Below are 15,581 nucleotides of genomic sequence, written 5' to 3'. Positions count from 1 at the left end.
TGGGACATTGTATTTGTGGAGACAAATAATGTTGACAGAAGTATATTCCTAGAGAGATACTTGCCAGAGAACTCTTTTCCCACCTGCATCTTCAACACATCCATTCTGAGTTGGTAGCAGAAGAAGTTACTGCAAAGGCAGTTAAATCCTGGTCCTTAAAGGGAGAAATGTAGGCTTGAGATTTAGTTATCATCCTCATCACTATTACCAAATTCATCATCAGCACCAGCATCGACTTTCTCATCATTGGTCATCTATTTTCCATAATGTTTCTAGGAGTACTTTATAAGAAGGTAAATAAATAAAAATATCTTATAAAAATGTATGAAAATAGTTGGATGATAAAGGGAAGTTTTCATAAGTAAGAGCATCCAGCACTGATTTTCTCATCCTGGGTGTCTATGGTCTGAGATAGAAGAAGAGTTTTTGTTCGTTTGTTTGTTATTAATTATGGGGTGAATTCCTTCTGCATACTCATTTTCTTGTATATTAAGAAAAACTCGCTTGTTTTCTTAATGGTTACCACAGTGTATGTGTGCCCATGCCTGTGTGTGCAAGTGCACAAGGAAAAGAGAGACAGAGGCAGAGAGAGAGAGAAGCAGACAAGGAGCAAAAGAGAGACTTTCTAAGAAAGTTTATAAAATTGATAAAAATATAAACAGGTCTACCAGATCCTTCATTGTGGACTCCATGGGACAGGAAAGAGTCATAGCAAAACTCTCAACGCAGGACAAGATACTCCCATACATAAAACCATTCTATATCTTCTCCCTCATAGGCCAACCCAAGTATATATCTAAGCTGCTAGCATTTGTAATCTGATCTGAGGGATTCTTAGAGTAGCAGCTATATAAAACATTGTGATGTACTGACTCAGGTGATTTATTCCCATAGGCATGTAGACTTGACCTAATTACAAGTAAGGGAGATGTCTGCTCCAAGGGAGTGGACTGAAACCTGGGAAATGATATGTTGTTAGTTTAATAATGGGATTTTCGGGGGGGAAAGACATGGTCTGTTGCCATTTTTAGTGGTGTACATGTTCCCACCATGGCTGATTTAAAGCTACCTAATGGATGACACTGAATGCAGATTGAGAAGAGATGCTCGCAGTTGACTCTCCAGCTCACCACTGGTCTTAGGACATCAGACAAACATGACTGGACCTGTTGGGAAGAAGAACCTCATGGCTTCTGGCTAAACCTAGCCTGAAAGCTGCTGGAGCCCAAGGCAAGATTAAGTCCAGACCTCAAGTGGCCAAGAAGCTCTTTCTCAGGGGCAGACAAGGGCTGGCTCAGGAGGGAGATTAGATAGAAGGGCACCCCACCTTCCCAAGAAAAAGAAAGTCAGTGACCACAGCACTAGAATCCTCTATCTAGAAGCTATCGGTTCCCCAAAACTCAAGCCATTGCCAAGGGAAAGAGTATGATTCACAAAATATCTCACATAGAAATATTTCCCCAAAGTTCTGACTCCAAGAGGGGCAGCTGGGCATTTCCACTCCCAGCTCATGTAGAAAGAACAAAGAGGCAGGGGAAAGTCAGGAATGATCCCATACATGCTCTACTTGTGCAGCAGCCACATCCTGCTTCTTGCAGCAGCACAGTTCACCTGAAAGCCCAGCCCCAAGATTCCACCTCAAATGTGTCCCTGAGCTGTCTCCTCATCTGCTCTGCCTCCTCAGAGATGCATCTGTGGCTGTGTCTGAGACCAGGGTGAGTGTTTCTATGGGACTTCAGACGGACACTGAGCAAGACGGAGAGGACGCAGGAGAGGCAGGTGGAGTGTGAAAGACAAAATGGTGGACTGCTGCCCTGCCAGTGACTGGCTTGCTGGAGCCCAACCTATTGCTTGGAAGGTACCTTTTCTCTGACTATGCAGATCCCAAATTTATTTTACACACACACACACACACACACACACACACACACACACACACACACACAGTCTTCAAAAAGTTCATGGAAAATGTGTATTATTGAAAAAATTATGGATGGATTTCAAAATGTTTTTACACGTCTTCAATAAGTTCATGGAAAATGTGTATTATTGAAAAAATTATGGATGGATTTCAAAATGTTTTTACACCAAAATAAACGTGTACTATGTTGTTATAAAACGTCTAAACAAAATCTAGTTTGAGGCACTAAGAAGGATAAGACATCAGTTTGAAAAGAGGCTCTATCAGAGCAACATGAATTCTGCTAAAATTGAAGCAAGAACAAACATCAAATTTATAGTGAAGCCTGATGGGAGAATGATGAAATCACTGATGCTTTATGAAATTTTATAGGGACAATGCCCTAAAGAAACCAGCAGTTACCAATGCATAACTCTTTTTAAGAAGGGATGAGACTATGCTGAAGATAAAGCCCACAGAAGCAGACTGTCCACATTAATCTGTGAGGAAAACATTAATCTTGTTTGTACCCTAATTGAAAAGGACAGATGATTAACAGCAGACAAAATAGCCCACAACATAGGTATCTCAACTGGTTCAGCACACACAATTTCAACTAAAAATATTAAAGCTGAGCCAACTTTTCACTCAATGGGTGCCAAAACTGCCATGCCCAGATCAACAGCAGACAAGAGCAGAGCTTTCAGTGGAAGTTTTAGACAAGTAGGATCAAGATTCTGAAGCATTTCTTTGAGAAATTGCAACAGACAATGAACCACGACTTTAGCAGTACCATCCTGAAGACAAAGCACAATCAAAGCAATATCTACCGAGAGGTAGAAATGGTCCTGTCAAAGCAAAAGCAGACCAGTCAAGAGTAAAGATCATGGCAACAGTTTTTTGGGATGCTCAAGGCATTTTGCTTGTTGACTTTCTGGAGAACCAAAAAGCAATGACATCTGCTTATTATGAGAGTGTTTTAAGAAAGTTAGCTGAAGCTTTATCAGAAAAATACCGAGAAAGCTTCACCAGAGAGTCCTTCTCACCACAACAATGCTCCTGCTCATTCCTCTCAATAAACAAGGGCAATTTTGTTAGAGTTTTGATGGGAAATCATTAAGCATACACTTTACATTCCTGATTTGGCTCCTTCTGACTTCTTTTTGTTTCCTAATCTTAAATAATCCTTAAAAAGCACCCATTTTTTTTTTTTCAGCTAACAATGTAAAAACGACTGTATTTACATGGTTAAATTTCCAGGACCCTCACTTCTTTAAATGGCTGATATCATTGTTTACAAAAGTGTCTGGAACTTGATGGAGCTTATGTTGAGAAATAAAGTTTATGTTTTTTATTTTTATCCTTTGATTTTATCTTTCCATGAAATATTTGGAGTCCCCTTGTACACATATGAGTACACATCAGATTTTCTACCAATTTCTGAACTCCACTTCTAGATGGATTCATACAGATAGAATTGCAATGTACTTAACATATTTGAAAAATGGCATGAGATATCCATTTCAGTATTTCAAATGTTGCTTGATTTATTAGTTCAACAGTCATTCATTAACCACCTAAAAAATACCAAGAACTGTGAAGGACTCTAGAGGTACAAAAGAAAAGAAGACACATTCTGCCTCAAAGAGGTTTCTATAGATGCACATATTTTATGTATTCTTCCTCATCACCTTGGGGAAGGATTTTAAAATAGGAAAAGAATTGATGGCTCTGGTTATTGCGTTTTTGTATGTGTTTCTATTTTCTCTTTCAGGTTTACTGAAATCCCACCAAGATGTCCTGTCAGCAGAACCAGCAGCAGTGCCAACCTCCTCTCACGTGTCCTAACCCCAAGTGTTTCCCAAGATACCCCCGAGGTGCCCATCCCAGTGCCTACCTCCAGTTTCTTCCTGCCACAGTGTCTGCTCTGGGGCTACTGTGGCTCCAGTTCTGGGGTACTGTGGCCTCAGCTCTGGGGACTACAGGTCTGGGGGCTCCTGTGGCCCCAGCTCTAGAGGTTGCTGCAGCTCTTGGGGTGGTACCTGCTGCCCGAGCCACCACAAGTAACATAAGTCTCACCATCACAGACACCAGAGTTCTGACTGCTGTGGCAGTGGCAGTGGTCAGCAGTCTGAGGGCTCTGGGTGCTGCTCAGGGGACTGATGCTGACCTGGGTCAGGAGGAGCATGAAGGAATAGCATCGGAAGAATTGAAGGGCAAAGGACTTATTCTAGCCTGGTGTTTTACTCCTATCTCTCTCTTGTCTCCTTGTTCTGGGTCCCAATCAATTGAAAAAAAACATGCAAGGTTTACTTCTCAGAAACAATCACCAACTCTGTGCCTTGAATTTGCATTCTTTTAGCTTTATATCAGTATCTCTATTCCTCAGATTATTTGTCTATGTCTCTCTTTCTTCCTCTCTGTTTTTAAAAAGATTGAGATTAAGATAACAGAATAGCTCCATGTCCACCTGGGAACTGGGTGGGAGAATTTTCTGATCTTTGTAGCTGTTCTCATTAGCTGTGTTCTGCACATGCAGGAGTCTGGTTAAATAAAGTACTACTCAGACCCAGACGTTTTTTATTTAATTAATTAATTATTTTATTTATTTTTAGGATGCCTGTTTACAGTGACCCAACAGTCAGGATTGTAATCCAATAAACTTCCCTTCTCCTCTCCACTCTGTCCCAGAGCTAAGGAGCCCTTTGTCACAGAGCCCTGCTGATTTAGGGTTCTCTCTGAGGCAGAAGCATCAGATCGATCTAATGCTTCTAATTAGATCAATCAGATATTGCAGCCCTGTCTTAGCCTGGTGGTCTCGTGTGGAGCTTAAATGAATTCCCTGCAGGTGCAGAAGAGCTGAGAGGGGCATCAGTGTGGCTCTCTCAGGCCTTCCACAAAATCCCTCTTGAAATAACCTGGTTTGTTGTTGTTGCTGTGCTTGTTCTTTCTCTTACCACCAATTGAAATTAGTTATCTACTTCTTTTCATTTGTTAAATGCCTCTCACTTTCTCAGAGAAGATTTAACTGTATGCTGTATGTTATACATAGTGTATATGCTTCAGGATGTCAGTGCTCAGTTATGAAGGCAGAGACCACTCTGGCTATTTAAAATATAGGAAACGTTAATGCAGGGAATTTGTTATAAAAGTCATGGAGGGGCTGGCTAAAGAAGTGCAAAGGGGGTCTTGGGGTTACCCACAGATCTGGAAGCATGGGGGCAGAGCAGCATTGCCCAAGCTCCCATTTGCAGTTCTAAGAAGTGCCAAATGGCTGTGCTGGCTCAGGAGGTACTGAAAACAAGACAATCCTCATTGCTCCACCCTCACAGAGAGCCCTGGTGTGACAGCTCCCAGGACACTATTTGAAATTCTGGTCTTCCAGTCTCCAGAATGATGTATTGGAATGGGGGGAAAGGATGGAGGCCAGAAGCTCTCTTTGCAGGGGCTGGTGTGACGTGACAGGTCACAGTTCCATTTCTCACCCTGCCCCCTGCTGCAGTCTCCCTGCTCAGGACTGAACGCGGCTGGAATCATTAAGGTTGATGGAGGATAGGAGATAGCAATAGTAGCAAAATTCAGTTAGGACGCACATGGGCACATGCTTTATCTCACGTTGATATTTGCTTGGACTGTTCCTTCTAAACATATTTATTAAGTACACGCTATGTGCCAAACGTAGTTTTAAGATCTGAGAATATAGTTGTAAACAAAGCAGACTCTAATAGGGGAAGACAGATGACAAATAAGATGAATAAAAAATATGTATTATTCACTCATCCAATAGGTATGTTTTGAGTGTGCCAAGCACTATATATAATAAGGCACTGTGGACAGAACGGTGAGCAAAAGAGAAAAAGGTTCTTACCTGAAAAGGTTTACATTCTGATGGGAGAATATGAAAAACACAATACGTACATAAGTATGTAACGTGTTAGACAGCTATAAACTCAATGGAGAAAAATAAAACTTGGAAGAGGATCAGGGAGGCCAGGAGGTGTGGATTATAGTGTTAAATAGGGTCACTGAGGTCACAATCGAGCAAAAACTTTAAAGAAATGAGCAAGTTAGCCACGTGGGCATGTGGGAGAACATTATAAGGAGAGAAAAGAGCAAGAGCAAAGGTCCTGAAGCAGGAGTGTGACTGAGTGTCAGATGAACTGCAAGGGAGTCAGCATGGCAGGTGTCAGAGGGGGAGAGTGTAAGACATGACGTCAGGGAAGTAAGGGGTGTTGAGTCCAATCTGCAGATCCCTTTGGAAGCAATTGGTAAGGACTTTGGCTTTTAGCATGAATAGGGTGAGACGTCATCAGAGTGTTTTAAGCAGAGGAGTGACATATTGACTATGAATTTCTCCATTTTACAGATGAGGAAACTGAAATTTAGAAAGTTCAACAAATGATCTAAGGTCACACATTTAGAAATTGGCAGAGCTGTGACGAGAACTGCTACTCTCTGAAAGGAGATGTTTGTAGGAAGTTCAGCTGGCTCTTTTGTTGGAGGTCATGGAGAGTTTGGGATAAAGGACAGAGACATGTGATTTACTTAGAAAGGATGGCTGAAATGGTTTGGAGGAAGGGGTCTGCGAGAAGACATAACACAGTGGGTTCTACTACTCTATTCCATAGAGGCTGCCCCTTAGAACCACTCTGTATTAGGTGAGCATGGAAGTTCCCTGTATTCCCTTGCATCTTGAAATGTGAAGATAAAGAGGCAGTTTTTACTGAAATTTTTGGGAGGTGGTTGTTAAGACCAAATGTAACATAACAACTCTACAAAACCATAGGTAAATCTGAGGGACCAGTTACCTGAAGTGTGATGTGAGAGATTAAATGGGTTGGGGAAGGACTGGCAGAAGTTCAAGGAAACCAGCCCCAAGTGAAAGAGGAGTATTTGGGCACTGATGTTCCTAGGCCCATGCAAACAAGAGGGCCTGTGATCTGTCTTGCCCTGTGTCCCTGGCACAGACACAATCCGTGAGACTCTGAGCCAGGTGGAGCTGGCATTCTCATGTTCTGACAACCCACACATGTGGCAGTCCTGTGTGACCACTCCCCCATATGTGAAATCATTCTCTACTCCATGGAGGATGTCCCTTAAAGGACCTTCCTTGGCTCTATTTGTGGTAGCCTCAGTGGTGTTGGGGATGGGGAGAGAGGCAAGGAAGAGGGCAGATGAGAGAGCACCCTAGAGAGCCTGTCCAGTGTCCATGTGTCATTATGCAACATGCCCTGGGGGGATTCAGAGATTCCTGTCTAACGTCTGCTCTTACCTAGCTGTGTGGCTTCAAGCAAGTTTATTCCCTGCTCTGTAGGCTCTGTGGGCCTCAGTTACAATGTAGGGGCTGAGCTCGATGCCTGTAAAGGTCCTTGCTAGCCCTCCTTCTTTGGTCTACAATATAAATCTCCTGATAATCTAGGCAGAACAACCAACTGTCACTGGAAAAATAGTGCAGGGGATCTCTGGTGCAAGTTTCAGAGCTAAGGGTGTAATAGAGACACACTGACGTGGGATCTAAGTGTGGGGACCACTGGTATCAGACACAGAAGAGAGGTTTCTCACTGACTACCAGCATTCCTGTGACCGCCTTTTCCTTGGTGTATAGCTTCTCACTTCCCCCTACTTTTCCCTGAAGGGGAAGGACTCAGATTTTGCTTTTATTGAGCCCCCAGTCCCTGATCAGGACAAATTCCCAGGATGGGACGAGACACAGGACCTGCCCTCAAGGAGTGACATGTCTCTTTGAGCACCTCCCACTCTAATCCCTTGGTTGGGACTGAGGGTACCATGGAGTTGAAATCTTGGTCTGGTTCATATTCCAAGAGGCACAGCATCAAACATGTAATTAATGTCAGGATTTGTAGATGCTGGTGTTATAAAGGACCTGAGAGATAATCTAGCGTACAGTTCCTGATTATCCAGATGGCAAATTCTGAAACAAACTAACCAGGGGGACTACAGAGATCTTTTAAGGACCAGTAAATCTTCCTAAGAAGAGCAGCCCATTAGGTGGGATGACATAGGTTTTCACCTGCATCCTGGCAGGAGCCAGACCCCATGACTTGTTTTAGTCCTCGCCCCCTTGGAGATGATTCTCTCCATCTATTACCCTGGGAGTCCACTAAAATATCATTGTATGAATCCATAGGTTTTTGATTCTATGGGCTTGTGTTCAAATAGATAAATGGGAGGGAGGTTGTGGGAGCTTTTGGAGATAACCCTATGACTCATCCTGGCACTTGCACCAGTCATCTGACTTAGCCATGCCTTGCCTTCCCAGACTATAGAATGGGCGGGGCACAACCCACCCACCTGTTTTGGTGGCACGTGGATGCAGTATCTCTCACCAGGGATGTCAGTGCTGCCTGCAGATGTCAGACTCATTAGTGAGGGCCTGACTCCATGGAGCAGGAAGTGAGCCAATCAGAGCTCACCGATGGCATGAGATGCACAGATAGGCAATCACACCATGGAGCAGGGAGGTCAGTCTGGGCTGCACCGTCAGTGTAAGGCATCCTCATTCATTCATTCATTCCTTCATGTGTTTAGTCAGTGTTTCCCAGGTCCTGTGATGATACACAGTGAATGTGCCCACAGTTTCCAACTCTTGAAACTTACAGTCTTGTAGGAATAACTCCATGGACAGCTAGGTTGTGGAGCTATACATTTCCTTGTGGAACAGGCCCTGATATTCATAGAATATCATAACCAGAGGGGCTTCATCTAAACTCTTTACCTTGTAGTGGAAAAGAAGAGGCCTAGAGACAGCAGAGCACTGTGGAATAAGAGGGTGGGGCAGTGGCAGGATCAGGACAAGAGTTCAGGATGTTTTAAAGACCAGTAGGATTCCCTACTCATGTCTTGAAATGTCTCTCTCTTTTGTCGACATGCCCTAAAATGGCTGGCCTTCTGGGGCATTTTCTTTCCTGTAAAGTGGTGCTGTCCCATCCTACATATAATATGGAGAACAGAACTGAGGTTACTAGGAGTGGACAGGGGGAAGGGGGAGAGGGAAGGGGCTTATTGGGAAATTAATGAGAAATTGGTTAACAGACACAAAGAATGATTATGTATTGTAATGATGAATAAGCTAACTATCCTGATTTGACCATCACATATTGTACACGATTATTGACAATCAACTTTGTACCCCACAAATATGTATAACCAATTATGCTTCAATAAAAAAAGGAAGGAAAAAATATAGAAAGCTTTTTAATGACTGCCTGTTGGATGGCTGAAAGGTATGGTTCCTAAAATATCATGGATTTTAACACCAGAAGCAGTGCATTGTGATGGATAAACAATAAAATTTGAAGTCTCTTATACTTGGGTTTAAATTCTGGCTCTAACACTTCTAGCTATGTGAGCCTGGACAAGTTATTTATTTGTTTGTTTGTTTGAGACACTACTGTGAGGACTAAATTTGATGAGCTATCCATGTGAATGCCAATAAGACATTTTTTCTTTTTCCTTCCCTCAGTAACATCATGCCTGGGTATCAATTCAGGACACTTAGGAGAGTGGGATGAAATGGCCTAGAACCATATCTCTCCTTGCTCTCTCTCTTCCCCTTGGAGAGAAGAATTGGTGGGCTTCACAGATGGAGGTATGAGTGTGACAAACCCATTAGAGGCAGGGAGAAAACAGGGCACTTTCCAAGACTGAGGAAGAACCTCCCCTTCTTGTTCCTCCAAATTGTTCAGGAGCAGGGAGGTATCACACTACCTGACTTCAAAACATATTACAAAGATATCGTAACCCAAACAGCATGGTACTGGCATAAAAACAGACACACAAACCAACAGAACAGAATAGAGAACCCAGAAATAAATCCACACATTTACAGCCAACTGATTTCTGACAAAGATGCCAAGAACACATGATGGGGAAAGAACAGTTTCTTCAATAAATGGTGTTGCGAAAATCAGTTACCTCTATGCAGAAGAAAGAAATTAGACCCTTATCTTACACCATATACAAAAATCAACTCAAAATGTATTAAAGACTTAAATTTAAGATTTAAAACTATGAAACTACTAGAAGAAAACATAGTGAAAAATCTCCATTACATTGGTCTGGGCAATGATTTTTGGATATGGCCTCAAAATCACAGGCAACAAAAGCAAAAATAGACAAGTGGGATTATATCAAACTAAATGCTTCTGTCCTGCAAAAAGAAACAATCAACAGAGTGAAGAGGCAACCTACAGAACAGGAGAAAACATTTGCAAACTGTACATCTGATAAGGAATTGATATCCAAAGTACATAAGAGACTCAAACAACTTAATAGCAAGAAAACAAATGACCTGATTTTAAAAAGGGCAAGGGACCTGAAAGACATATCTCAAAAGAAGACATACAAATGGCTAACAGTTTTGTGAAAAAATGATCAGGGAAATGCAGACAAAACCTCATTGGAGTATCACCTCCCTCCTGTTAGAATGACCATTAAGAAAAAGACAAAAGATAACAAGTGTCATCAAGGATGTGGAGAAAAGGCAACATTTGCACACTGTTGGTGGAAGTGTAAGTTAGTACAGTCATTATGGAAAACAGTCTGAAGGTTCCCTACAATATTAAAAAGAGGACACTTTCCAAGACTGAAGACTACCATGATCCAACAGTTCCACTTCTGGCTGTATACCCAAAGGAAATGAAGTCAATATGCTGAAGAGACATCTGCACTTCCATGTTTGCTGCAGTTCTATTCACAACAGCTAAGATATGAAATCAACCTAAGTATCTATCAGTGGATAAATGGAAAAAGAAAATGTAGTATATATGTACAACTGAATACCATTCACCTATAAAAAAGAAGGAAATCCTGTCATTTGCAATGGCATGGATGAACCTAAATAATATTATGTCAAGTGTGATAAACCAGGCACAGTAAGACACATCGTGCATGATCTCACTCATATGTGAAATCTAAAAAGGTTGATCCTATAGAAATAGAGAGTAGAATGGTGGCTACCAGAGACTGGTACAGTTAGGGAGATTAAAAGAAAACCAAATCGTTCATGGGCAGACCTTGCACAACCTGGCTTGGGGCAGGGGAAATTTGGAATCCTAAGGGCTTATGGGTCCAGAAGGATGTGGGGATCCATTATGGATAAATACAGGAGCATCTTCTACCTGAGAGGCCACAATGGCCATTATGGGGCCTGGACTGGCTGATCTGAGGGAGTGACATTTGAACCAGTGCCAGGCTCAGGCTCAAGGCAACCTTCTACAGTTGGCAGCTTAACATGATTCAGTGGGAAGGGCATGGGCTCTGGAATGAGACAGGCTAGGGTCAAATGATATTCTACTACCTGCTGACAGGATGGCCTTGATGAGAAAGACCTCTAAATCTCCTTTTTCTCTTCTTTAAATTGGGGCGAACATATCCTATCTCACAGGTTATTGCAAAGATCAAATAAAAAACACAGGTAAAGAGGCTAGACAGTAGTCAGCACCTGGTAAGTGCTCAATAGATACTATCCCCACCTCTCTTTCTGCATCTACTGCCCTGGGGAAAGGAGCAGAGCAGGGATTCAAGGACAATGCTATGTCCAGAGGTAAAAGGCAACATGCTATAGTGACAAAGATCATGGTCTGTGAGAGGAGGCTAACCGCACTGAATTCAAGCTTTCCTGCTAACTTGCTTTGTGGTGATGGGTAACTCCCTTAGTCTTTCAGAGTCTCAGTTACATCTGTCTGTAAATGTGACTGCCTTGTGACATGTTTGGTACACAAAAAGCATTCAACAGAAGGTCTGGTGGTGAGGTCTAGGAAGATGAGGACAGGGAGGCCACAGAGCATGAGAGGGCTGAGGAGAGATGGTCTAGACATGGAGCCCGGGTCTGCGATTGTCAGAAATCTACCCAATTTATAGATAAATATAGGATAACATGATTGCCCATGGAAAAAACCTTTTCTTGGAGGCCTTGCTTCTATATTGAGCCAGAGACCACTGAGTCAAATTCTTCATGTCCAGCAGCCCAGACCAGCAGAAGCCACCATGGAGGCCTCAGAAAAAACACTCAGTTTAGGCTGGGAAGACATAGTGAACTTTTGGCACAGTGTATGAAAGATTGAGAATCTAGCCATATCATGGACAAGTCCTCAAAAACCCAAGTGACCTAGAAAAAGTTTTATTAGGGACAGATCACATAGGCATAATTCATAATTTCTAGAAAAAGAAGACTGACTTGTTTCATGAAGAAGGCAACAGGTATCATTTATCTCGTGTTTGGGAAAACTCAGTGTCAAGCAGTGACATGCCCTGCCTCTGACTGAAGGGCCAGACATACTGGGGAGGAATCTCACCAATGCAACACCAGCCCTCGTCCTCGTGATCTGGTGCTCGTGATCTCTGGTGCTTCATTCAGATGCCATTAAATTGCTTCATTGCTGCCCTATAAAAAGTCTCCCTAACTGCCAGATCCTCAGATCGCTGTCTTATTCCAGTCTTGCTCCAGTCAGCAGAGAGGGTAAGTCTCTATACTGGGGATGGGGTATGGCAAGACACAGCCATGGGGATGTTGGGATGGAGAACTGCAGGATGAAGCGGGGGCCAGGACTGGGTGCTGAGGCATCTGCTGAAAGAGGCTGGTGGAGATAGCTGGAATGAGAGAAGGGGCAGCTGGTGGTCCTGCGTGAGAAGGGATTTCAGAGAACTTGATCCCCTCCGTGAGTGCAGTTGTGCAGCCCTCTCCTGGGTCCACGTGCTACCGAGTGTTGAGTATTGAAGTATTGAGTAGTGAAGTATTGGTTCAGCTGGTCCAAGGAACAGATGGTGGACACTTGCTCAGATTTGCCCTTGTCCTCTGCTCTTTGTCAGGTTGGCTCAGGGTCTGTTGACACATATTTGCCTTCCCTGGTTACTCTGGCCGGGCAGAGGAGAATCAGTGGCAGCAGGAAATCAGCTGGGAACAGCAATTTCCCAAGGATTACTCACATGCAGACACTGAAGTGAGATGCAAGGAAGCTTGGGGAGTTGGGTAAAAACACAGACATCACTCTTTCAAGCCCTTCATCCCCCCTTGTGGGAACTGAGGCCCGGAGGAGATCAGTGACTTGTTGGAAGCCACATAGCCAGGTAAAGTCACAAGAGTGGAGCCTAGAATCCCTGACTCTGAGTCCACTCTACTGCCAGGTGTGCAGCCTCCAGGTGTCTGTGACCTTCTCAAAAAGGCTACCACTTACACCTCACTCCATCCCATGGCGATGCTGCAGGTTTCCCTGGGAGACTTCCAGTTTCACGGTTCTGATGAAACCTTTCTTTTCAGGTTTTGCAAAGCCACAAGATGTGTGACCAGCAGAAGCAGCCCCAGATTCCTCCATCTTGTGTGAAAGGTTCAGGATTGGGGGCTGTGCAAAGTGCCTCTGTGAAATGCCCAGCCCCAACCCAGACCAAGACTGTCTGTGTGACGGGACCTGCACCATGCCAGACTCAAACCTATGTGAAATGCCCAGCTCCAAATCCATCTCAAACTTATGTGAAGTATCAAGTTCCATGCCAGACTCAAACGTATGTGAAGTGTCTGGCTCCCTGCCAGCCTAAAACTTATGTGAAATGCCCAGCTCCATGCCAGACATATGTGAAGTGTCCAGCTCCCTGCCAGACAACCTATGTGAAATGTCCAACTCCATGCCAGACATATGTGAAGTGCCCAACTCCATGCCAGACGACCTATGTCAAATGTCCAGTTCCCTGCCAGACCCAGACGTGTTATGTCCAGTGTCCTTCTCCTTGCCAGAGCTACAGTGTCCAAGCTCCTGCAAGTGGCTCAGCCTCCCAGTACTGTGCCATTCCTGACCCGTGCTCTGCTCCTTGTTCCACTAGCTACTGCTGCCTGGCTCCCCGGACCTTTGGGGTGAGTCCCCTGAGACGCTGGGTCCAGAGGCCCCAAAATTGCAACACAGAATCATCTGGCTGCTGTGAAGATTCTGGGTGCTGCAGCTCCGGATGCTGTAGCTCTTGTTGCTGTGGCTCTGGGTGCTGCTGTTTGGGAATTATCCCCATGAGGTCCCGAGGTCCTGCATGCTGTGACAATGAGGACGACTGCTGCTGTTAAACAGAAGGATAGCCCCACTCCAGAACTGACCACTGCTCTGACTTCTGGAACTTTCACCAGCCTCTGGCCCCCTCCCTCTTATTCCCAGTGATGTAAAGCTTACCCCTTTACCTCTGTACTTTTCTTCTTTATCAAGGCAGCCTGCCAGAGTTAGCGCAACCCCCAAACTTTGGCAAGAATAAAGTTCTGAATGCAATTCATGGTGACTTCCTGTCTATTTCTTTGGTCCATGTTTATGTTTTTCTATTAGAAACTTTTCTGCCCCTCTCTCTTCTTTTGCTTCTAAATGAGAGGAAAGATCTACATGAACATGAACAAGCAGTCTGAGCTGTGAAATCCCAGCCTTGGACCCTCATGCCTTCTAGAATGCTGTGAATAAACTTCTTCATGCACGTTAGCAGGATCTGAGGCTAGAGATCTTGGGGTTGAGGGCTGCCTCTATCCTGCATTCTGATGAGTCTGAAGAGAGAGTTTGGCCATGATGAGGCTCTCATGGTAGCATTATTGCTGTATGTAAACTCAGAGTTTATCTTACTGGGTGTTGCAGAGATTGTGAAATCATATGTGCTCTGGAGCATCACCAAAGATGTCCCTACAGCTATTCAAGTGGCTCGAACTCATGGTGGACTGTATGGATTACATTTTCTCACCTGATAGGCTTACCCTCTGGAGGCCATAAAGGAAAGGCCTGAAGGAAGAGTCCAAGACTCCCCTGAAGTGGGTAGATATTCCCTAGGTTGGCCCTGGTGGTTAAGTGAGAGATCTCCAAGAGGAAGGTGAACCTTGTGGGACGAGCATCCAAGCCCCAATGCAAGTTGCTTATCCTCATTACAACTTCCTTCTCCATGGCTTTCCTAGCTCTGGGGGGTTTGGGGTGGACTTTTATAATCTGCGTCACATTAAAAAAATACACACATTAAAAAAATAGGGAGAGGAATAACTACTGTTCAAAAGAACTCCACAAAGCCTGGTGCATAGGAGACAATATGTTTGGTGAATGCATAAATGAATGAATGAACAAGAGCAGGGAATAGTATTTCTAAGCAATCTCTGTTGATTCACCCTGGAACATCAGCAGAAAGTTATCTTGATTGCTCTGCTGCCTTTGAATATCTACATACCTGTAGCTCCACAAATCATACTCCATCCCTCCATCCAAATCCCCTAAACATGCAGCCCAGTCACTGGAAACCCACTCAGAGCTGTGAACAGCCTTGCCCAGGACCACGCTTTCCTCTTGCACCATCAAGTGGCATCTGCAATGTAGGAGATGGAGTACTGCTTCTTCTGCAGTTAACATGAGCATGTGACGCTTTTTTGTAGTTATCAGTTAAAAATTATATAAATATGTAAAAATGTTTCATAAAAATGTTAACAGTTCAGAAGTTTATGGGTAAAAATTAAAAGTCACCCATCAACTTCCAATTCCACACTCTTTTCCAGGGATGATCTTACTCAGTTTGGATTATATCCATCTAGACCTTTGTCGAGGTATTGCTTATATGTAAACCGCCCAGAGCTAAGTAACTCCTGAATCCCCCTGTGGTCTAGTTCCACAGAAGATGGCATCTAAAATGCCCAGTTTAGCAGTGGTGTATCAAAAAATATTGTAGG

The 15,581-nt window shown here is 43.7% G+C and overlaps 1 protein-coding gene across 1 annotated transcript; it reads left to right on the top strand.

Moving 5' to 3' along the window:
* Window positions 1-13,196: 13,196 nt before the first annotated feature.
* On the top strand, window positions 13,197-13,967 carry LOC103596602 (chromosome unknown open reading frame, human C1orf68). Its single transcript, XM_008580260.1, has one exon. The coding sequence runs from the start codon at window positions 13,197-13,199 to the stop codon at window positions 13,965-13,967; it is 771 nt and encodes a 256-aa protein (XP_008578482.1).
* The last annotated feature ends 1,614 nt before the right edge of the window (window positions 13,968-15,581 follow it).

Source organism: Galeopterus variegatus, unplaced genomic scaffold, assembly GCF_000696425.1.
Source record: "Galeopterus variegatus unplaced genomic scaffold, G_variegatus-3.0.2 Scaffold2053, whole genome shotgun sequence".
NCBI lineage: Eukaryota > Metazoa > Chordata > Mammalia > Dermoptera > Cynocephalidae > Galeopterus > Galeopterus variegatus.
Note: the sequence above shows the minus strand (reverse complement) of the source record. Positions and strands in the feature narration are given on the sequence as shown.

What these genes read in the sequence shown, in the direction of transcription:
- LOC103596602 (XM_008580260.1), top strand. Translation starts at nt 13,197, where the DNA reads ATGTGTGACCAGCAGAAGCAGCCCCAGATTCCTCCATCTTGTGTGAAA.